This window comes from Mercenaria mercenaria, chromosome 4, assembly GCF_021730395.1.
Source record: "Mercenaria mercenaria strain notata chromosome 4, MADL_Memer_1, whole genome shotgun sequence".
Classification (NCBI taxonomy): Eukaryota; Metazoa; Mollusca; class Bivalvia; order Venerida; family Veneridae; genus Mercenaria; species Mercenaria mercenaria.
In genome coordinates, this window is record NC_069364.1 from 64,972,502 (window position 1) to 64,997,850 (window position 25,349).

At 37.8% G+C, this 25,349-nt stretch overlaps 1 protein-coding gene across 1 annotated transcript in view; it reads right to left on the minus strand.

Moving 5' to 3' along the window:
• LOC123552961 (tyrosine-protein phosphatase 10D-like) overlaps nt 1–23,157 on the minus strand; it is a 134,461-nt gene extending 111,304 nt beyond the window's left edge. The window contains exons 1-2 of the mRNA XM_053542247.1: nt 23,154–23,157; nt 17,010–17,150 (exon numbers count right to left, since the gene is read on the minus strand). Of these exons, the coding sequence (XP_053398222.1) occupies nt 17,010–17,150; nt 23,154–23,157 (145 nt within the window). The remainder of the gene's footprint in view (nt 1–17,009; nt 17,151–23,153) is intronic.
• Between the last annotated feature and the right edge of the window lie 2,192 nt (nt 23,158–25,349).

Sequence of the window (25,349 nt, forward strand, 5' to 3'; positions counted from 1 at the left end):
TATTCTATTGTTTTGTATGTGCATTTCCGTTTCTATATTTTTTACTTTATCTTGCATATGTAAACACTGGTCAATTTTCATTTCAATTTCGGACATTTTACTTTTTGACGCGGTGACAGACTCAAACAGCACAACCATTTTATCGTCAAGTGACAATTGTTTAAATTCATCCATAAATATTCCACTCCCGCTTGTGCCACAAGATCGACTGTTATCTTCAACCGAGATCAAACTGTGAACAACAAAACTGACACGAGATGCCACGCTAATTGCCGATAATTACTGGCCATTAATCGGCATTTAATAAGCAGCAGACTTTGTTTTAAGATGTTTTTTTCTCCTTTTTTTATTCTGTTTTGCAGTTTGCTTTAATTGCTGACCTATCTAACTGTTGTTTGTTACGATTTGGTCGGTTCAGTTGTCTGCATACTGATACTGCATTCATGCCTCGGGCACATACACAGCACCTGTGTATAGTCGGTGGGTGTCATAACTTCGTATCGATTGACAATTATTTGGGATGGTATTTTGACAGATGATTGATGGGCAGTTTGTCTAGAAATACTTAATTAATGGTCAAAGGGGCGGTGCTAAAAGGGCAAAGGGATGCTGAAGAAAGGCAAAAGGGTGGCGATTTCGGGCAGAAGGGCGGCGTTAAAAATGGGCAGGGCGCTGCGCCCTGCTATTCCGCTCTAGAAAAATCCCTAAATTAATACAGAAAATATGGAATTTATCAACTAGATGTGTGTCCATAGGACACAGGTGCACCCCCTCATGTCACTGTAACATAGTTTTATGACTCAGGTTAAATAATTTTTAAGATGTTTGCAACACAAACTGAAGAACCTTATGATTGTGTATTTTTCACTTAGTTAGCCATAATTCTGGCCTAGCTGAGTAAAAACACTTCACAGGCTATAAAACAATCCTATATAGTATAATGTTTTATGATTCTAGGTCAAGTACATTTTAACATATTTTAACATACATGTTTCAAAAACTTTTTTTTTTTGAGTAAGTCTGGACAAGAAGTCTGGTCTTGTGTAATGAAAAAACTTAAACAAGAGGACCATGATGGTCCTGAATCGCTCACCTGTTCCCACATGACCCAGTTTTGAGTATGACGTCGTTTTTTTTATTATTTGACATACTGATCTAGTTTTTGAGCTCATGTGACCCAGTTTTGAACTTGACCTAGATAATTCTGACCAATTTTCATGAAGATCCATTGAAAAATATGACCTCTAGAGAGTCACAAGGTTTTTCTATTATTTGACCTATTGACCTAGTTTTCGAAGATACGTGACCTGTTTTGAACTTGACCTAGATATCATCAAGGTGAACATTCTCACTAATTTTCATAAAGATCTCATGAAAAATATGGCCTCTAGAGAGGTCACAAGGTTTTTCTGTTTTTATTCCTACTGGCCTAGTTTTTGACCGCACGTGACCCAGTTTCGAAACTGACCTAGATATCATCAAGGTGAACATTCAGACCAATTTTCATGAAGATCCATTGAAAAATATGGCCTCTAGAGAGGTCAAAAGATTTTTCTAATTTTAGACCTACTGACCTAGCTTTTGACCGCAGTTGACCCAGTTTCCAACCTGACCTAGAAATCATCAAGATGAACATTCAGACAAACTTTCATACAGATCCCATGAAAAGTATGGCCTCCAGAGAGGTCACAAGGTTTTTTTATTATTTGACCTACTGACCTAGTTTTAGATGGCACGTGACCCAGTTTCAAAATTAAACTAGATATCATCAAGGTGAACATTCTGACCAATTTTCATGAAGATCCATTCAAGGGCATGGCCTCTAGAGAGGTCACCAGGTTTTTCTATTTTAAGACCTACTGACCTAGTTTTTGATCGCAGTTGACCCAGTTTCAAACTTGACCTATATATCATCAAGATAAACATTCAGACCAACTTTCATACAGATCAAATGAAAAATAAGGCCTCTAGAGAGGTCACAAGGTTTTTTCATTATTTGACCTACTGACCTACTTTTAGACGGCACGTGACCCAGTTTCGAACTTGATCTAGATATCATCAAGATGAACATTCTGACCAACTTTTATGAAGATCCATTCATAAGTATGGCCTCTAGAGAGGTCACAAGGTTTTTCTATTTTTAGACCTACTGACCTAGTTTTTGACCGCATGTGACCCAGTTTCGAACTTGACCTAGATATCATCAAGATGAACATTCAGACCAACTTTCATACAGATCCCATGAAAAATATGGCCTTTAGAGAGGTCACAAGGTTTTTCTATTATTTGACCTACTGACCTAGTTTTTGAAAGCACGTGACCCAGTTTCGAACTTGACCTAGATATCATCAAGGTGAACATTTTGACCAATTTTCATGAAGATCTTGTGAAATATATGGCCTCTAGAGAGGTCACAAGGTTTTTCTATTTTTAGACCTACTGACCTAGTTTTTGACCGCACATGACCCAGTTTCAAACTTGACCTATATATCATCAAGATAAACATTCAGACCAACTTTCATACAGATCAAATGAAAAATATGGCCTCTAGAGAGGTCACAAGGTTTTTTCATTATTTGACCTACTGACCTACTTTTAGATGGCACGTGACCCAGTTTCGAACTTGATCTAGATATCATCAAGATGAACATTCTGACCAACTTTTATGAAGATCCATTCATAAGTATGGCCTCTAGAGAGGTCACAAGGTTTTTCTATTTTTAGACCTACTGACCTAGTTTTTGACCGCATGTGACCCAGTTTCGAACTTGGCCTAGATATCATCAAGATGAACATTCAGACCAACTTTCATACAGATCCCATGAAAAATATGGCCTTTAGAGAGGTCACAAGGTTTTTCTATTATTTGACCTACTGACCTAGTTTTTGAAAGCACGTGACCCAGTTTCAAACTTGACCTAGATATCATCAAGGTGAACATTCTGACCAATTTTCATGAAGATCTTGTGAAATATATGGCCTCTAGAGAGGTCAAAAGGTTTTTCTATTTTTAGACCTACTGACCTAGTTTTTGACCGCACGTGACCCAGTTTCGAACTTGACCTAGATATCATCAAGGTGAACATTCTGACCAATTTTCATAAAGATCCCATGAAAAATGTGACCTCTAGAGTGGTCACAAGCAAAAGTTTACGGACGGACTGACGGACGGACGCACGGACGACGGACGACGGACGCTGCGCGATCACAAAAGCTCACCTTGTCACTTTGTGACAGGTGAGCTAAAAACAAAATAAGTCAGGGGTCATAACTCCTACAATACTGATTGAATCCGGACGCGAAACCCCAGGTGCACAACTGCACATGCTGACCAACATTCCTGTAAACTTTGGTGACTCTAGGTCAAATACTTTTGGAGCTACGCGCGACACAACATTAAAATGACCAATTTTTCATTAAGTCAGAGGCCATAACTCCTACACAAGTGAATAAATCCAGACGCGAAACCCCAGGTGCACAACTACACATGCTGACCAACATTCCTGTAAGGTTTTGTGACTTTAGGTCAAATACTTTTGGAGCTACGCGTGACACAACACTAATATAACTCCTACCGATTGAATCCAGACGCGAAACCCCAGGTGCACAACTACACATGCTGACCAACATTCCTGTAAAGTTTTGTGACTCTACGTCAAATACTTTTGGAGCTAGGTGCGACAGAACACCAAAATGACCAATTTTTACAAAGTCAGGGGCCATAACTCCTACATGACTGAATGAATCCGGACGCGAAACCCCAGTTGCACAACTACACATGCTGACCAACATTCCTGTAAAGTTTTGTGACTCTAGGTCAAATACTTTTGTAGCTAGATGCGACACAACATTTTCGGAAGGACAGACAAGAGCAAATCTATATTCCCCCACTACTCATATGGGGGGCACAAAAAGTGTTCAATTTTAGAATTTGTAGTTTTCCAAGGCCAATTTCAAGCCTTTGTGGTCTTGGCCGTGTTAGGCATACAGAAAAATGTTTTGTCAACACTTCAAAAATGAAACAGGGCTTTACTGTTTATAAACGGTTCCGTCTAGTTTAGCATACCATGCACTAAGTAGGTATGCCCTATTTACTTACCTGCTGACAGAAGTAAGTTGTTTTAAAGCCCTGCTCCCGTCCTACCTTTTAACCTTAAATTGCCACCGAAAAAGCATGAAAATCCTGACTATGAACAGTGACACCTGTCAAAACAGAGTCTATTTTATATTAAATTCTATATGAAATACCTGTGGTTTTGCGTGCTAAAGTGTGGCACGTGGTCGTTAACTGTTTCCTATTGTTATCATGGGTTGCATACACACAAAAGAATTTGAATAGCCGGGGAGCAGGACTTTAAGGAACCAAGTCTCAACTGCTGTCAGAGACAATATATGTATGCATGAATCTGCTTGCCGTCATATCATTCTTGTCGTATTAGCATTTTCTGGAGACACGTTTTCACAGAGAAACCTACCATTTTATTTCCAGTAATTTAAAGTGATTCACTGGCCTTCTTGGAACCGAAATAAACAGCGGTGAAAGACACAAAAAATGTTAAGGAAAGCAATCCTGCATTATTTTGTAAAACACCGGTTTTTCTTGCCGTATTACCCTCCAAGAATTTGCTGAATTTCAGGGTTGGAACGGACCTTTGCAAAAACTGCTATGAATTTCAGAAAAACGTTGCCTTATATTTATAGCCCATAGTTTTGACTTGAGCCCCATAAAAGAATTTTTCAAAACGGTGAAAAACTGGAATACTTAAGGTGTTTCTAAGTTCTGAACCAACGGATTTGTTTATTAATTTTCTTGCCGTAATACCCGAAAATGACACCAAAAACCACATGGTATGTACACACTGATGCTGAGACACACTGATGTTGATCGAGGCAACTGAAAAGTTTGGGCACAAATAATGTAGCATTTTAAGTGCATATTTTTGCTATTTGAACATTTTGGCACTTTCTCTTCACAGTTTCTCGTTATGTAATGCCCAACAAGAAGTGTTATGGCTTAACCAACAATGCCTAGTTCATCTTTGGCCTACGATGTGTCTACGGAACACGAAGACTGCCCGTATCTTCCTCCTTTCTGTGTGACCTCCATGCAGAGGCAGTGTGGGGTGGGGGGGCGGGGGGGGGAATTTTTGTAAGGGCTCCGCAGCGTCTACAACTTTTTAGTGAAAATTTATACATAAATATATTCAAATATGAATCGAAAGCCGGTAGACCGTAGACATGTAGTAGGTGGCATTGCACAATCTCCGCATGGGCATCGTTAGGAGGCCACGCGTTGATCGTGTTGTCAACGCATGATATTCCGTGGACAAAGTGCCTAAAAGAAAAAGAAATTGCACAATTTCCGTATATCAGCATCTGTAAGAATTTCTCCCGGCATGTACAATAAAAAAAAAAAATAAAAAAATAAAAAAAAAAAATGGCACGATGCCCGTATTTCATGTGAACACATACACCGTAGCCTGTAGCCACCTACGATACCAAATTTAGACTAATTTATTGCACAGCGCTCGGGTCAAATGTAAGCTAGATATATTAATACCATTGTATATACAAATATGTGGTAGTTTCCATCGATTTTATCCACTTTCAATTGTCTGTGAGGATGTCCACAGGTCTTAATTCAGCGAAGACACTTCTTAAAACTTTACTTACTAGGTTTTGGAAAAGGAATAATCTAGGCGTTCTGGGAAGCGACTATTGGACTTGCAAAGTCCACATTGACACCTTTTTACCATTTCTAATAAGTTTTACTTGTATATATAATCATTTTCATAAGGAATTTATCAGTTATTTTTATTGGTGTCGAGATCACAATGTCAGAGGGTAATATTTACATTAACACCGTCTAGAGGTGTGTGTTGAATCAAGCACATTGATTGGTCGATCGCCTATGGATTTATTGGTTTGACTGACAGCAGGCGTTTGGTCAATAGCTCTCTCCCGTGTTCTATTAATAGAACATACAGCAGTTATTACCTGCGGCCTGGAGGCCGCAGGTATATTGGAATGCAACAAGTAGTAAAGCACATGGAGACTGGGTGATTTCACGTGATATTTTACCGATATGCGATTGGCTTATCGCATTTATGGAACGCCGTTATTGCAATAAAGCTGGCACTCTGTATAAATATATATATAAAAGTCTTGTGACCTGAATTCTTCATTCATTATTTCATATAATTTATTCAAACTTTCAGCAGTGATCAATATTGATACCTAATTGTGCATAAGGGATTTTTTAGATTCCTCTTTGTTTAATTTCATGGATTATGGTCTTGAGTTGTTTTTTTTTTTTTTTTGCTCTATATGTCAATTAAGTCCAGGTGAAGGCATGAATCACATTTGTGATAGCTCTAGTAAAGTATTTCAATAGTCAAGGAATGTGGCCAGTTGAGCTAAAAGTTATGTCATACATGAAAGGAAAATACAGTTACTTTTGCTCAAAACAATAACTTTCAGAATTAAGAAATATATATTTCATACGTCTACTTGTACAACATGTAGAATGGAGTTATTTTTCCTATGTAAAGCGTAATGGTATAATAAAAAAAAACAAGTACGATATCACTTATAAGTTACTTTTTAGCCTGGTATAACTTCTGGCCGCAGGAAATCTTTCGACTTGTACCATAATGCAATGCGCGAATTGCGGACAAGGGATGAATCATCAACTATATTAGGCCCATAATAGAGTACCTCCTTTTCGAAGAGTATTCAACTCCTACAGTACTATAAACCTACTTTGACTGCAATTTTCAGGGAGGCATAGGTTCAAGCCCCACTGGGACCAAAATTTTTTTTCCTTATTTTCCTTTTTTTTACTAGTAAGTTTTTACTTCTTTCAAGACTTGTTATTGATTTATTGTACAAAAGTGGGGAAAAAATCATTTGATAAGCGATTTATTGCTGTTCAAAGTGAATTCACCTCTGAAACAGAAGGGGTAGAGTTAGACATCTTTAAAAATACTGAGTTACATGCGGTAAAAGTTCTCTATTTTGCCTTCATTCTTTAGATTACATATTGTGGAAGAAATGTAGGTAGGTTTTACTTCTGCCCCAAAGTTATTTTTGAATGAAGTGAGCAAAATTTAAAACAGACCCGCAGGATTTGACCTTAATTTTTCAAAAGTTGGAGTTAGAATTCTGTCTCATTAAATCCGTTTACTTGAGGCACACTAGAAAAAATGATACTGACAGTATTATTTTTAGTTTTATAATTGTTTACCAATAGTTTGGTGTTTCTTTCATAACTAGAAATGTGTTCATGGGACACAGATGCCCCCACTGCATGACATTAAAATGACAATTTTTTCCCAGGTCAGGGGCCATAACTCCTACAATACTGAATGAATCCGGATGCGAAACCCCAGGTGCACAACTACACATGCTGACCAACATTCCTGTAACTTTGGTGACTCCAGGTCAAATACATTTGGAGCTACGTGCAACACAACATTAAAATGACCAATTTTTAACTAAGTCAGGGGCCATAACTCCTACACAACTGAATGAATCCAGAAGCGAAACCCCAGGTGCACAACTGCACATGCTGACCAACATTCCTGTAAACTTTGGTGACTCTAGGTCAAATACTTTTGGAGCTATGCACGACACAACATTAAAATGACCAATTTTTTACTCAGTCAGGGGCAATAACTCCTACATGACTGGATGAATCCGGACGCAAAACCCCAGGTGCACAACTACACATGCTGACCAACATTCCTGTAAAGTTTTGTGACTCTATGTCATATACTTTTGGAGCTAGGCGCGACACAACATTAAAATGACCAATTTTTACAAAGTCAGGGGCCATAACTTCTACAAGACTGAATGAATCCGGACGCGAAACCCCAGGTGCACAACTACACATGCTGACCAACATTCCTGTAAAGTTTTGTGACTCTACGTCAAATACTTTTGGAGCTAGGCGCGACACAACATTTTCGGAAGGACGGACGGACGGACGGACGGACAAGGGCAAATCTATATGCCCTCCCCCAAAGTGGGGGCATAAAAAGTAAGTGTAAATTGAATTCTCTGCAAACGTTTTGGATAAAGGCCACCACTTTGAAATTTGTCTCTATTGGAGCTTGAGGAAATACCATAAATTACACAAAATTTATAAAAAACGGCACAGTAAAAGTTTTTAAAAATTTGCAACAAAGTGCGAAACACTGTCAACTGTGAGAATATACCAAGCAAATGCCATTTTTAAACATTACTATCAGGGGCCTAATACATTAAAAACTGTATAACGAACCTGTTAACAGAATAAATAAAAGAGATGAAACTATAAATAACCAATTAAGGCCTATGCTATTTTGATATATGTAAAATTCCTATGTAAAACTGAAATTGTCGTAACAACACGAGAAATGCACGGGGATCAAAGAGAAACTAATAATAACTAGAGCTATCACTAAAGGTGATGAATGTACCCCCCGCATGCACTGACACAGTACATTGTAATTTGACGCACACAAGATTGCATAATTATGTGGACTGTATGTATATAGACTGTATGTATACAGTATAGTAACAAAAAACAAAGTCCCATAACCAGGGTTTTTTCTTGCTTTTTTGGGAACATGGCCTATACCCCCAAAATTGGGAATTTTGACGCGTAAATGTTCCAGATTGGGAAATATTTTGTCCCATAGGATAAAGTAAGGAGGTGTTTAAGCACTTTCTCATACACTTGTTTCACATTGTACAACCTCTTTTACATACTGCCATTACAAAATTGCCCATAATTTGGGTCAATGTTTGTGCAATTTTGATGATTTTTTTTTCAGAATGTAGATTGGGAATTTTTGCACTCATTTTGGGAAAAAAACATACCTTTTAGCATTGGGAATATAGCCCAATAACGGCTATAAAAATGACCAAAAAAAATCCCTGCATAACTATGCAGAATATTTATCTAAAAGAATGTAACATGCACCATGCACAACTAGGGTTGGTACTGATCACTTGTGTGAAGTTTCATTAAATTGTGTGCAAGGGTTTGGTAGATTGGGCACACACAAGATTGCATATGCAGACTGTATGTACATAGTATGTTAACAAGAAACAAAGTCCCATAACTCTGCAATTTTTGTCGCTGAAAGAACCTAACATGCCCCATGCACAACTACTGTTGTTACTGATCACTTGTGTGAAGTTTCATTAAATTGTGTCAAGGGGATGAGGAGAGATGGTGCGCACAAGATTGTGTCTATGTATATAGTATAGTAACAACAAGAGGGTCATGATGACCCTGGATCGCTCACCAGAGTAATATGAGCTACATGTTTCAAATGTCAAACTGATGATTTTTAGAAATTTTTTGGAAAATTTTCCGATCTACAATCAAGTAACCCCTGGCGGGGCCAATTTTACCCCGGGGGATCAAGATTTGAAGAAATTTTGTAGAAGTCTACTAGGCAATGCTATATGTCAAATATCTAAGATCTAGGCCTTTTGGTTTATTTTTAGAAAATTCTTGAAGATTTTCCTATGTAAAATCAAGTGACCCCTGGGGTGGGATAAATTTTGACCCTGGGGGTCATGATTTGAACAAATGTTGTAGAGGTCCACTAGGCAATGCTACAAGTGAAATATCTAAGCTCTAGGCCTTCTGGTTTATTTTAAGAACATTTTTGAAGATTTTCATATGTAAAATCAAGTGACCCCCAGGCGGGTCAAATTTTTACCCCGGGTCATATTTGATATAACAATTTAGTAGAAATCCACTAGGCAATGCACATTTCAAATATCTAAGCTGTAGGGCTTCTGCTTTTTGAGAAGAAGATTTTTTAAGATTTTCCTATGTAAAATCAAGTGACCCTGGGCGGGGTCAATTTTGACCCCGGGGGTCATGATTTGAATAAATTTTGTAGAGGTCCACTAGCAATGCTACATATGAAATATCTAAGCTCTAGGCCTTCTGGTTTATTTTTAGAAATTTTTTGAAGATTTTCATATGTAAAATCAAGTGACCCCTGGGGCGGGGTCAATTTTGACCCCGGGGTCATGATTTGAACAACTTTAGTAGAGGTCCGCTAGGCAATCCTACATGTCAAATATCTAAGGTCTAGGCTTCTGGTTTTCGAGAAGAAGATTTTTTAAAGATTTTCCTATGTTAAAATCAAAGTGACCCTGGTTGGGCGGGGTCAATTTTCACCTCGGTGTCATGATTTGACAAACCTTGGTTAGAGGTCCATAGCAACTGCTTCACAAATATCTAAGTCTAGGCTTCTGGTTTTTTGAGAAGAAGAGATTTTTAAGTTTTTCCTTTCGGTTGCCATGGCAACCTGAGTTTCTGCATAGAAATTCAATTTATTTTTAAATAATTTTTTAAAGAAGACCATCCAAGGTACATCCCTGTGAAGTTTCTCATCAAAATTGGGCCACCAGTGGTTTTAGGAAGGAGTTGATCTGTTTAAAGGAAGTGTGGAGGGACGGACGGACGGCGGTGAGCGATACATACCAATACTCACCCCGAGCACTTTGTGCTCAGGTGAGCTAAAAAAACAAAATCTAAGTCCCGTAAACTCTGCAAAATTTTTTTCTAAAAGAACCTATACTGCCCCATGCACAACTACTGTGTGGTACTGATCACTTGTGTGAAGTTTCATTACTTGTGTAAGGGGATGAGGAGAGATGGTGCGACAAGACTGTGTCTTATGTATATAGTATTGTAACAAAAAACAAAGTCCCATAACTCTGCAATTTTTTTTTTCTAAAAAGAACTAACATGCCCCATGCACAACTACTGTTGTGGTATGATCACTTGTGTGAGTGAAGTTTTATAAATTGTGTGTCAATGGGGGATGAGGAGAGATGGTGCGATCAAGATTGTGTTCTATGTATATATTATAGTAACAAAAAAAACAAAGTCCATAACTCTGCAAATTTTTTTTTGTAAAAGAACCTAACATGCCCAGGCACAACTACTTGATTGGTACTCCCGATCACTTGTGTGAATTGTCATTTAAATTGTTGTCAAGGGGATGGGTAGAGATGGTGCGCACAAGATTGTGTCTGTATATATAGTATAGGAACAAAAAAAAACAAAGTCACCATAACTTTCTGCTAATTTTTTTCTAAAAGAACCTAACATGCCCCAGCACAACTACTGTTGTACTGATCACTTGTGTGAAGTTTCATTCTAAATTCTGTCAAGGGAATAAGGGAGATGATGCGCACAAGATTCGTCTCTACCGGACAGACGGCCAGAAAGGACTACACTGAAACCAGTATACCCCCCTTACAACTTGTTGTCGGGGGGTACAATGGAGAAAATGTATCGCCAAGTAAATTTATAAAGTATCAAAAACACTCCAAAGCATGTCCCAAACAGTTGTAATTTGAAGATATTGCATAGAAATTTTCGGTGTTTGGAAGTATTTGGTTACCGTAAATCTCTCATATTTATAACAATATATATATTAATAAATCAAGGATATGTCAGTTGTAAAATGGAGCCTCTGTGCGTAGTTTTCTAAGAAATCGTCGAAAAAACTGTGTTTACACAAATCACGTGCAACAACTTTTTCACTAAAGAGGGCATGATGGCCCTATTATCGCTCACTCGAGTTAAGTTCTTGCTTGAGCAAATTTCTTGCTAAAGCTTCAAAACAAGAAGAGTAAGTCAGTAGGTCATATTCATGGTCATCGACTGGAAAATCTGTTTTAAGACTTAGTGTGCAAAACTGTACACGTCATCCAATTTTCAGGCTGTATCTTAAAAAAACAAGAAGAAGGTCAGTAGGTGTAATATTATGGTCACCATCTTAAACAAGAGGGCCATGATGGCCTATATCATCACATGAGTAGAGTTGCTTGCTTGAACAAAATTTCTTAGCTAAAGCTTTAAGATCTAGGCCTTCTGGGTTTTTTTTCAGCAAATTTATGAAGATTTCCCAATGCACAATCAAGTAACCACTGGGGCGGGGTCAATCTGACCCTGGGGGGGGGGGGGGTCAAAATTTAAATAAATTTTGTAGAGGTCCACTAGGCCATGCTACATGTCAAATATCCTATTGCTCTAGGCCATCTGGTTTTTTTATATGAAATCTTTGAAAGATTTTTCTATGTCAATCAAGTATACCCCATAGGGGGCCGGGGTCATTTTTACCTGGGGATCATGATTTTAACAAATTTTGTAGAAGTCCTCTACTTGGCACAGGCTACATGTCAAATATTAAGGATCTAGGGGCCTTCTGGTTAATTTTAGAAATTTTTTGAAGATTTTTCATATGTAAAATCAAGTGACTCTAGGGGATCGAGGGCGTTCAATTTTGATCCCCGTGGTAATGATTTGAACAAATTTTAGTAGAGGTACACTAGCAATGCTACTCGTCAGAATATCTTAAGCTCTAGGCCTACCAAATTGATTAATAGTTCTTTCGGAAATTTTCAAAACAAATTGGGAGCGAGCGATGCGAATTTTTATTTTAGTTTTTTTTCCATTTTGATTTTTTCAGAGGCGGGTAGATTTTACATGGAGCGAGCAGGCTTTTTTAATTTTTTTTCCCAGAATTGGACCCTTGAGGAGGCGGTTTATGATTATACATTGAAGTTAAACATTTCTTTAGAAATAAACACAGAAAATCAAACATTTTTACAGTGTGGGTAACACAGTATATAGATTTTTTTATGGTTTATGAGACTACATGAATGATTTTGCAAATTAAATTCTTGCCAAAAAACTCCACTGAATCACTTTAGTTTTTTTTTTATTTTGTAATTATTAATTTACTAAGGGATGAGTGTCTTTTTTTTATATTTTGATTTTTATACATTAATCTGAAGGCGTGGCCTATTTAACAGCAACATGAAGAGGAATATTTAAGACAAAACAGACACATGTGTGGAATGACATTTCTTCTGAAAAACACATTTAGATGGCTTCTATTACTGAAAACCTTGTGCCCTACAGGAACTTCCAACTCTGACCCAATGAGACCAAACAGAGTTGGGCATTATGATGCTTCGAACATTGCTCGAATCTTCTTCGGAATAATTTTCTTAACAGATCATGGCATTATGTTTTTGAGGTAGTGATTCATTTCAGGCCAAAAAATTGTTACACAGACGGACAAAGAATGCCCCATATGGCCTCCTTAAAAAGTGTTATTTGCTGTGCTGTGACTGATCTAGAAATTTACAGATGGGGAGGTCTGTTTTTTTCAGTTCTTCTGTCAATCAATTCACAGCCAATTAATATACAAACAGGCAAAATTGGGGTTACAAAAGGACAGATTTTGTTAGAAATTATTTTCATATCTACACTACTTATTTGAAAAGCTAAACAATTTTTAAATTGACTAAATGCGTTTTGATAGAATATCCGACTGCTGTACTAATGAAGTTACGTTCAAAAAGATTTGGGCCGAGACAATGTGATGGGTCGGTCAGGATCTGTGAACAAACATTTTTTTAAGATAGTAGTCGGCCTCGGCTTTGGGGTCTAGATCTAACATACTGAACTAAACAACTGATAACAAATGGTTTGAAAACTTTATATCTGAACAATATTTTCTATGATTAATCCAAATATTTTTAACTGCATCCCCGTGCACGTCTTACAAGTCGGGCTCTGTTCTTTTTACTGTATCGAACAAAAGTAGAATGTGGCTACTCCATTACCTACCAGCACATCGAAGGCCATGTGTGGCACTAGCACAGACACTCCAGATTTAAAACAAATGTTGAACAACACCATAATTCCTGACTTTTTGAGTTTGGGTCATCAGCTACATGTATTACGGACGCATGAAATCCGATCAATATCACTTTGACGCATTAAAACAGCGATAAAAACTGTTTTGCAGTTATTATTCCGGACCGCGTAATCGGAAAAAAAAAAATGTTCGGAGATTTTTATGTACGTGCGGGCGGGTGATTTTTATTTTTTTTTCTCGGGAATGAAATTATTGATGCAGTAGTTCCGACGAACGACATATCAATTTGGTATGGCCCTAGGGCTTCTGGTTTTTGAGAAGAAGATTTTTTAAGATTTTCCTATGTAAAATCAAGTGACCCCGGCGGCGGGGCCAATTTTGACCCCAAGGGTCATGATTTAAACAAATTTTGTAGAGGTCCACTAGGCAATGCTTCATGTGAAATATCTAAGCTCTAGGCTTTCTGGTTTATTTTTAGAAATTTTTTGAAGATTTTCATATGTAAATCAATTTTGACCCTGGGGGGTCATGGGTTTGAACAAAAATTTTGTAGAAGCCCTAGGCAATGCTAAAAATTTAAATATCTAAGCTCCAGGGTTATGCTTTTTGGGGAAAGAAAATTTTTTTAAAATTTTTCCCATGTATAACATCCCCCCGGGGGCGGGGTTTAATTTTGACCCCCGGGTCATGAATTTTAACAAAAAATTTTGGGAGAGGTCCCCTAGGCAATGCTTCACACCCTAATCTAAGCTCTAGGGCTTCTGGGGTTTTTGAGAAGAAAGGGTTTTTAAGATTTTTTTGTAAAATTTAATTGGGCCCTAGGGCGGGGGGGCACCGGGTTTTCATAATTTAAAAAATTTTTTGAGGTTTCCCCTGGGAATGCACATGTGAAATTCTAAACCTAGGGGTTTTTGGGGTTAATTTTTAGGAATTTTTTGAAGTTTTTTATAGTAAAAATTTAAGTGACCCCGGGGCGGGGTCAATTTTGACCCTGGGGGGGGGGCTGAAATTTTAAAAAAACTTTGTAAAAAGTCCAAAGGGAATGGGTAAATTTTCAAATATCTAACCTCCCGGTTATTGGGTTTTTGAGAAGAAAATTTTTTTAAAATTTTTCCCATGTTTAATCATTTCCCCCGGGTTTGGGGGCAATTTTGGGCCCCCGGGGCTGATTTTAAACAAAAAATTTGGGCGAGGCCACTAGGGAATGCTTACCCCCAAAATTAAATTTTAGGGGTTCTGGTTTTTTAGGAAAAAAGATTTTTTAAAATTTTCCTAGTAAAAACCCAAGGGGCCCCCTAGGGTTTTGGGGGGGCCCGGGGTCCTAATTTAAAAAAATTTTGTAGAGGTCCCAAAGGAATGCTAAATTTTAAAAAAAACTAAGCTCTAGGCTTTCTGGTTTTTTTTTAGGGAAAATTTTTTGGGAAAATTTTTATATGTAAAATAAGTGGCCCCTGGGGCGGGGGGCCAAAATTTTTACCCCGGGGGTTTAGGATTTGAACACTTTAGTAGAGGTCCCCTAAGCCAAAGCACAGGTCAAATTCTAAGCTCTAGGGCTTTTGCTTTTTTTTAGAAAAAGATTTTTTTAAAATTTTTTAGGGAAAAACAAGTGGGCCCCGGGGGAGGGGTCAATTTTGGGCCCCGGGTCCTGTTTTGAACAAATTTGGTAGAGCCACTAGGCAATGCTTCACACCAAATATCTAAGCTCTAGGGCTTCTGGTTTTTGAAAAGAAGATTTAAAAGTTTTTCCTTTGGGTTGCCATGGCAACCAGAGTTCTCCATGGAATTAAATTCTTTGAATAATTTTGAAAGGGGCCACCCAAGGATCATTCCTGTGAAGTTTGGTGTAATTCTGCCCAGTGGTTTTCAAGAAGAACTTTTTTTTTTACAAATTGTTGAAGCACGACGGACGACGCACGACGGACATCAAGCGGTCACAATAGCTCACCTAGTCACTTCGTGACAGGTGAGCTAAAAATATGTCCGCCATGTTTTCTTCAGTGAACGAAATAAAAGTAGTGTTTTACCTTGGATTTCCTTATTGTATAATACGATTCACTTTCTAATCTAAATGAAGCATCATTGTTTTATAACATCCCACCGTCCCGATCTTTCTGATCACTTAACGATCATCACACTTATAAAATAAATCCAAGTGTCATCAAATTATCACTTTACACGGCTTCATGGACATCATGACCTACTAACATTAAATTTGTAATCATAAAGCCGCCAAACAAATGTGAATAGGGGACTTTTTCAAAGATATGGTTTTATTTCTGATATTCTAAACTTTAAACAATCAAATTAGTATGCACAGAAATAACAAGGAATTTATGCAATATAGCTTTTAGTTTAATTTTGGACCTATCTTTTTCCAGCCCAAAAACAGACACGTATGTCACAAACCCTGCTTGTCCTCGATTTAAATGTCAAAGGTTACTAGAACATAAAACAATAAATAAACAATTGCTTACAATGTTTTAGTAAGTCCTGTAAGATGAAACGGCTCATGTTTATACATTCATATATATTCCATATCGGGAACATTGACAATTACAGTTCGATCTTTTCCTCGAACATGAAAACAGTATTGAGTAACTTTTATTCCTTTGTTTACATTTCAAACATGATGATTCACATATACTTTCAAGAACGTAAATTTCGTGCTTTCCAACCCACATGGTGTGTAAACTTTTGTAATTAAAAGCATGATGTATTCGGCAAACCATTTGTAATTTCTGACCGTAAATATCATTTTGAGTATCATTTGTTCACGAAATTTAACTGAATTTAGTTTTATACTTAAAAAAAAAAACGTGATGGTCATGGTCACTGGGTTTGAATTCCCCGCCCATTACCGACATGGGATAGAACCCTCACTTGATGTGTAAAACTTTTCACGTAACGAAGCCATCCAGCTGAAGAATGTTAAATGAAATATTTAGAGCTGAGTCATATGGGCTTTACAACTAATGTTACAGATGCAGCTTTTGGAAAGTGCTTTCTGTGAAAATGAAGAATACTTGTAAATGAAAGTAATGTAGTCTGCCACATCTGATTAATCAAAAATTTCTATTAAGAATTTTATGTGCATAGTGTGCATACAGTAGTGCCATTAATGCCAATGGTACAGAATATGTATAACCTATAGATTTTTAGACCTGGTGCTTAACTTGCATCATAAATGGGATGTACAACAACAAAAATCTGCTGATCTTGACAAATCTTAAATAGTGAGATCTTGATTTTGCAAATTAGTATATAATAAATGCTGTACGAATGTTTAACAAATGTTATAATTACGGTCAAACTTACCACTAAGACAGTTTCCACCTTCAGTAAAACCATTAGAATCATAGTAATTGACACCACATGTACATTTACCACCTGTACATTGCGCAGCAGAATCAGCACACTCATTTGGTTTTCCTGTACATGCCTTACCAAGACCTTTATCTAAAATATAAGAATTGATTTTAATTTCTATTGTTATAAGTTATATCTTCTTTATATAGGTAAAGTAGGTATTTTCTTGACATATATCATAACCTGCAGCTTCACTACAGTTTTTCGTACTTTCTGACAACCAGGTCACAAAATCAATTCAGGCATATGAAGCAAACTCATCTGGCAGGCACTTTCATAATGCTGAATAATGCTGAAGAGAGTAACAAGTAGTAATTGTATACAAATACCACTCTTCAACACCAGGGTTGTTTGGAAATTAGCAAAGGATAATCAAGTGTAAACTAGAAATTGCTTTTGTAAACAAGAGCTGTCTCCATAGGATGACACATGCCCCCGATAGCACTTTGAATGAATAGTTATGGCCGATGTTAGAGTTTAGGACTTTTGAGCTACGGACCTGGGTCTTGCGCGCGTCACGTCGTCTTACTGTGGTACACATTCATGCCCAATAATTTTAAAATCCATGCATGAATGACAAAGATATGGACCGGACACGCCCATCAATGCACTATCATGAAATATGACCTTTAACGTCTAAGTGTGACCTTGACCTTTGAGCTACGGACCTGGGTCTTGCGCGGGACAAGTCGTCTTACTGTGGTACACATTCATGCCAAGTTATTTGAAAATCCATCCATCGATGACAAAGCTATGGATGGGACACGAATGCACTATCATGAAAAATGACCTTTAACGTCTAAGTGTGACCTTGACCTTTGAGCTACGGACCTGGGTCTTGCGCGCAACACGTCATCTCACTGTGGTACACATTCATGCCAAGTTATTTGAAAATCCATCCATCGATGAAAAAGATATGGACCGGACACGAATGCACTATCATGAAAAATGACCTTTAACGTCTAAGTGTGACCTTGACCTTTGAGCTACAGACCTGGGTCTTGCGCGCGACACGTCGTCTTACTGTGGTACACATTCATGCCAAGTTATTTGAAAATCCATCCATCGATGACAAAGATATGGACCAGACACGCAAATTGCGGACAGACAGACCGACAGACTGACAGACTGATAGACGGTTCAAAAACTATATGCCTCCCTTCGGGGGCATAAAAAGCGCATGTCTCCTCCAATGCAAAGTCCTATAGGCAAGAAGTCAATAGGGGTCAGGAGCGAAAGTCAAAGAGACACTGATGGTTGGCTGCAATAGGGATCATCTACTTGGCATGTCCAGTCATCCCGCTAAGTTTCAACACTCTTGGCCTAGTAGTTCTAAAGTCACTGTTCAGGCTCCTGTGACATTGACCTTTGATCAAGTGACCCCAAAATAAACAGGGGTCATCTACTCTGCATGTCTAATCATCCTATTAAATTTCAACATTCTAGGTTAAGTGCTTGTCGAGTTATTTTCCAGAAATGATTTTACATGACCAGGCCCCTGTGACCTTGACCTTTAATAGACTGACCCAAAAATCAATAGGGGTCATCTACTCTGCATGTTCAATCATCCTATGAAGTTTCAACATTCTGGGACAAGTCGTTCTCAAGTTATTGATCGGAAATTGTTTTCAATGTTCAAGCTCCTGTGACCTTGACCTTTAAAAGAGTGACCCCAAAATCGGTAGGGGTCATCTACCCTGCATGTTCAATCATCCTATGAAGTTTCAACACTCTGGGTCAAGAGGTTCTCAAGTTATTGATTGGAAATGGTTATCAATGTTCAGGCCCCTGTAACCTTGACCTTAAACAGAGTGACCCCAAAAACAATATGGGTCATTTACTCTTCAGGGACAATCATCCTCTGAAGTTTCAACATTCTGGGTCGAGAGGTTCTCAAGTTATTGACCAGAAAGTTTTCGATGTTCAGGCCCCTGTGACCTTGACCTTTAACAGAGTGACCCCAAAATCAACAGGGGTCATTTACTCTGCATGATAATAGGGGTCGTCTACTCCAGCAGCCCTACAACTCTATGAAGTTTGAAGGTTCTAGATCAAATGGTTCTCCAGTTATTGATTGGAAATGAAGTGTGATGTACGGACGGATGGACAGGGCAAAAACAATATGTATCCCTCTGTATGTGTTCAGGACAGGACTTGAACACAAAACACTTGAATTAAAGTTAGCATATAAAAAACCTACAGTCATTGATTGTTCATAAAATCTATAAATATAAACAAGAGTACTAAAATGTCTGCTATAGGAAATTCTGCATTCTTATATCCATAATATACTAAACTTGCTATCTGTTATTCACATTAATTTATGTAATACTTTAAAAACAAGAGGACCATGATGGTCCTGAATCGCTCACCTGTCCCCACATGAACTGAGTACGACGTCGTTTTTTTCTATTATTTGACACAGTGACCTAGTTTTTGAGCTCATGTGACCTAGTTCTGAACTTGACCTAGATATCATCAAGACAAAAATTCTGACCAATTTTCATGAAGATCCATTGAAAAATATGGCCTCTAGAGAGGTCAAAAGGTTTTTCTGTTTAGACCTAGTGACCTAGTTTTTGACTGCAGTTGACCCGGTTTCAAACCTGACCTAGATATCATCAAGATGAACATTCAGACCAACTTTCATACAGATCCCATGAAAAATATGGACCTAGTTTTTGACCGTATGTGACCCAGTTTCAAACTTGACCTACATATTATTAAGATGAACATTCTGACCAATTTTCATGCAGATCCCATGAAAAATATTTCCGATCAATAACTTGAGAACGACTTGTCCCAGAATGTTGAAACTTCATAGGATGATTGAACATGCAGAGTAGATGACCCCTATTGATTTTTGGGTCAGTCTATTAAAGGTCAAGGTCACAGGGGCCTGGTCATGTAAAATCATTTCTGGAAAATAACTCGACAAGCACTTAACCTAGAATGTTGAAATTTAATAGGATGATTAGACATGCAGAGTAGATGACCCCTGTTTATTTTGGGGTCACTTGATCAAAGGTCAATGTCACAGGAGCCTGAACAGTGACTTTAGAACTACTAGGCCAAGAGTGTTGAAACTTAGCGGGATGACTGGACATGCCAAGTCGATGATCCCTATTGCAGCCAACCATCAGTGTCTCTTTGACTTTCGCTCCTGACCCCTATTGACTTCTTGCCTATAGGACTTTGCATTGGAGGAGACATGCGCTTTTTATGCCCCCGAAGGAAGGCATATAGTTTTTGAACCGTCTATCAGTCTGTCAGTCTGTCTGTCCGCAATTTGCGTGTCTGGTCCATATCTTTGTCATCGATGGATGGATTTTCAAATAACTTGGCATGAATGTGTACCACAGTAAGACGACGTGTCGCGCGCAAGACCCAGGTCTGTAGCTCAAAGGTCAAGGTCACACTTAGACGTTAAAGGTCATTTTTCATGATAGTGCATTCGTGTCCGGTCCATATCTTTTTCATCGATGGATGGATTTTCAAATAACTTGGCATGAATGTGTACCAGTTTCGAACTTGACCTAGATGTCATCAAGATGAACATTCTGATCAATTTTCAAGCAGATCCCATGAAAAATATGACCTCCAGAGAGGTCACAAGGATTTTCTATTATCTGACCTACTGACCTAGTTTTTGACCGCAGTTGACCCAGTTTCGAACCTGACCTAGATATCATCAAGGTGAACATTCAGACCAACTTTCATGCAGATCCCATGAAATATTCGGCCTCTACAGAGGTCACAAGGTTTTTCTATTATTTGACCTACTGACCTAGTTTTGGATCGCACATGACCCAGTTTCGAACTTGATCTAGATATCATCAGGATGAACATTCTGACCAATTTTCATGCAGATCCCATAAAAAATATGACCTCTAGAGAGGTCACAAGGATTTTCTATTATTTGACCTACTGACCTAGTTTTTGATGCAGTTGACACAGTTTCGAACTTGACCTAGATATCATCAAGGTGAACATTCTCACCAATTTTCATGAAGATCCATCGAAAAATATGGCCTCTAGAGAGGTCACAAGGATTTTCTATTATTTGACCTACTGACCTAGTTTTTGACCGCATGTGACCATGTTTCGAACTTGACCTAGATATCATCAAGGTTAACATTCTGACTAACTTTCATAAAGATCCCTTGAAAAATGTGACCTCTAGAGTGGTCACAAGCAAAAGTTTTATGGACGGACGCATGCACGAACGGACGGACGCTGCGCGAACACAGGTGAGCTAAAAAACAGTATATGTTTTTTCCGCCATTCAACGTAACGTTTACTTCATGACGTCACGTCCGTTGTTTTATTATGTATTTACCCTGATGAAGGCGTAAGCGCCGAAACGTTGATAAAAGATAAATATTCACGTGTTGTTGTTAAATTTTACCATCGTACAATAGAAGCCTGCCATAGCAAATTTCTTTACACTAGCACCTGTATTTTCCTATGGAATTTTTTTGCCAATGATAAAAAAGTTATAATATTATCAGTTTTTTTTAGTAACAAAAGATGGAACTTAATCCTAAAACAAAAAACAAGAGGGCCATAATGGCCCTATATCGCTCACCTGTTATCATATAAGGACAAGAAGGTCAAAAAATCATAATCAAGATCAATCAAAAGAATTATGAGAAAATATAGTTGAAATTTTCTTAAAGTTACTTCAAATAAAATTATTTTCAAATCAGGCCAGTGGTTTCATACAAGAAGTTTTCTGTATAGCCATATGGGAAAATGAACCCCTCACCCAGGTGGCCTCTTTTTCAATGAATCAAAATTATTTGAAGGAATTTGGTAGAGGATCACCCAAGAAACATTTGTGTAAAACTATTTTGAAAACGGACCAGCAGTTTCTGACAAAAAGATTTTCAAAGTTCTATATAGGCATATAGGGAAAATAAGCGAAACCCCTTGGGGGCCATGTTTTTCGCTAAATCAAAATTATTTGAAGGAATATAGTAGAGGGTCACCCAAGGAACACTAGTCTTGTGTAAAATTGTTTTGAACTCAGTTTTCTACCGTATATAGCCATATAGGGAAAACAAGCCCCACACCCCTTTCAGGGGCCATAAATATTGAATCCATGCTGTGATTTTCCCAGTTCAAGATAGGAACCGAGATCTCATAGTTATACAAGTTTGGTTAAATTCAAATCATAAATGAAGCTGCTATTGTGCAGGTCAAAATAACTATTTCTGGCCTTTCAGGGGCTATAACTCTGAAACACATAATGGAATCTGTCTGGTTCAAGAAAGGAACCAAGATCTTAAGGTTATACAAGTTATGTGCAACTCAGATTAAATTCAAATTGTAAATGGAAGCTGCTATTGTGCAGACAAGGTCAAAATAGCTAATTCTAGCGATTTCAGGGGCTATAGCTCTGGAACCAATAATGGTATCTGGCCAGTTCAAAAAAGGAACTGAGATCTTATGGTGATAAAAATTGTGTGCAAGTTTGGTTAAAATCAAATCATAAATGAAACCACTATTGTGCAGACAAGGTCAAAATAGCTAATTTTGGCCCTTTCAGGGGACATAACTCTGGAACCCATTAAGAGATCTGGCCGGTTCAATAAAGGAATCAAGATCTTATGGTGACACAAGTTTTGTGCAAGTCTGATTAAATTCAAAGTCAATGTTGCATCAGCGAACTAGTACCATGTGGATACCATATAAAACACGTCCCCTGTCCTGGTAATCAGCGCGGAGGTGGTGTTGCACTAATCCACAAGTCTAACATAAGCGTTTGTATTGAATTATCTACACGTGACATTAGGACTTCTCAACATTTGAATATCTTGATTGTAGTATATCTATTAAAGACTACAGTAACACACTTCGCCTTACTATCATATACAAACCGCCTCCATCCAAACAAAATGGGTTGAAAACCAACACATTTCTTGAAGAAGAATGACCACAATATCTTGCAAAATATGCGACTTTGGACAAAAATGTTATAATAACTGGCGACTTAAATTTCCATCTCGATAATCCGGCAGATCGTGGCACGACCGCATTAATGAGTATTTTACAGTCTTGTGGAATGTCACAACTTGTGCATGAACCCACCCATGTTTGTGGCCACACACTCAATGTGGTGATTACGAGGGATTCAGACAAAACTGTGTCAAATATAGAAGTAAGAGACCCAAGATTATCAGATGGCACTGGGAAAACTAAGAAAGATCACTTTGCAGTAACTTGTAATGCGGCCGCGACAAAACTTGTGCCAGTGCGAAAAAGGGTATCTTTTCCGAGACTGTGCTCTATGATATAATGGCATCTGAAACCCTTTGCAATAGTGTACAATGTACAGATGCTGAAGAGATAGTAGAGGCATATACAACTGGAGTCTCGGTGCTGATTGATAAGCATGCACCATTACAAACAAAAACAATAACACAAAGACCACTGTACATGGAAGAACTTCACAACGCCAAACACACCAGACGAAAACTTGAATGGAAATGGCGTACTAGCAGATTTGAAATTGGGTCGCTGATCAAAAGGCAGGACAGACTGGTCATTGTAGAGGGTGACGGTCTATTGGGAGTTTAGCATAATCATTACCCTTAGATAACTCTTATTTACTTGTAAGCTGGTCTCTTATTACTATTTAGAAGTTCTTTATATTTAATAACATTTGGATACCTATGGAAATAATTTTGGATTAGTTTCCTTCTTTGTGCGTCAAAATGTTTGCAAACTCGGAGATGGTGAAATTCGTCACCTAAGTCATTTAGGCACATAGGGCACTTTCTGTCTACAAATGGGATATTTGACCATCGACCAGTTTCAACTGGGAATTTGTGGTTTGCCGTTCTTAGCTTAAGGATAGGTAAGTACAGATGTTTAGGCAATAATGTTAAATAGTCTTCACGCTTATTCTGCTCTTTAAAAAGACCGTAGAGTTTTCCCTTATTTGATATCTGCATTCTACCATGCCAATCTGTAACGAATTGGTCAATAAGTATTTGCTTTATAAACAAATGCACATCTTTTAAATTCATAGTATTTTGGTTTAAAAATATTTCACTTTGACCAGTTGCATCAAAAATACTCTTGACATAATTGAGCCATTTGAATGAGCGTCCGCTGTTTAACATGACTCTTTATACAATATTAGAGTATTTATACGGATACCCTTAGACTAGACATGACCAATATTTTATTATACGTGTGCGTATTATGATATCTAACGGAAATCTGCCCAATTCCCCATACAGCATGTAAGCTGGAGTGCTTTTTCTCGAAGTTGTTATTTTACGCAAAAAATCTAAGTGTATTTTTTTAATATCATTTGTATTTTCAATGCCCCATACTTCACTTGAAAAAAGCAGGATAGGTACTATGGTATTGTCGAAAAGTTTAAGCTGAAGATCTAGCGTCAGATTTAAATTATAAATGCGTTTATACAAGAGATGCATTGCTTTTCTTGCTTGTGTAATTAAATGAAATTAAGCCTTGTTAAATTTTCCACTAGGACTACATTTAACGCCTAAATATTTGTAATCATCGGCTATTTGCAGCGCATTACCGTCAAGCGTAAAAAACATACTGCGCGTCCCGCGTCTGTTTGAACCAAAGACTACGACTTTGGTCTTTTCAGTATTAATTTTTAATTTCAATCTTTGGCAATACGTGCAGAAATCATTCAAGCATTTTTGAAATTCTTGCGGATTTTTAGAAATAAGGACTGTGTCGTCTGCGAATATTAGTACGAGAATACTTAGAAGTCTTACAATGTCATCATTTTGATATTCAAGAGTATCTCCGCCAATACCTCTAGATTCCAGATAATCTAACAAATCATTTAGGAAAAGGGAAAACATCAGAGGGCAAAGATTTTCCCCTTGTCTCACGCCGCATTCACATGCAAACATGGCAGAGATTTCACCGTTCAGCTGCACACAAGACTTAATATTTTCATACATGTTGCGAATTATCCTAAGAAATTTACCGTTTATGCCATTGTTAATCAATTTTTGAAATAACTCTGCTCTCGGTAAGTTATCAAAAGCGCGGGAAAAATCAACAAAGACTACGAAGAGCTTGTGTTTTTGCATACGCATTTGTTCAATTAAAAAGTAAAAACGTGATCTACTGTCGAGTGGTTCTTTCTGAAACCCGCTTGGTTTTCATTTATAATATTATGTGCATCTACAAATTTTGTCATCCTATCGTTTAAAACAGCCGTAAATAATTTTCCAAGGCAGCTTAAAATTGTAATTGGTCTATAATTATCTGGTGCAATAGCAGAGCCCT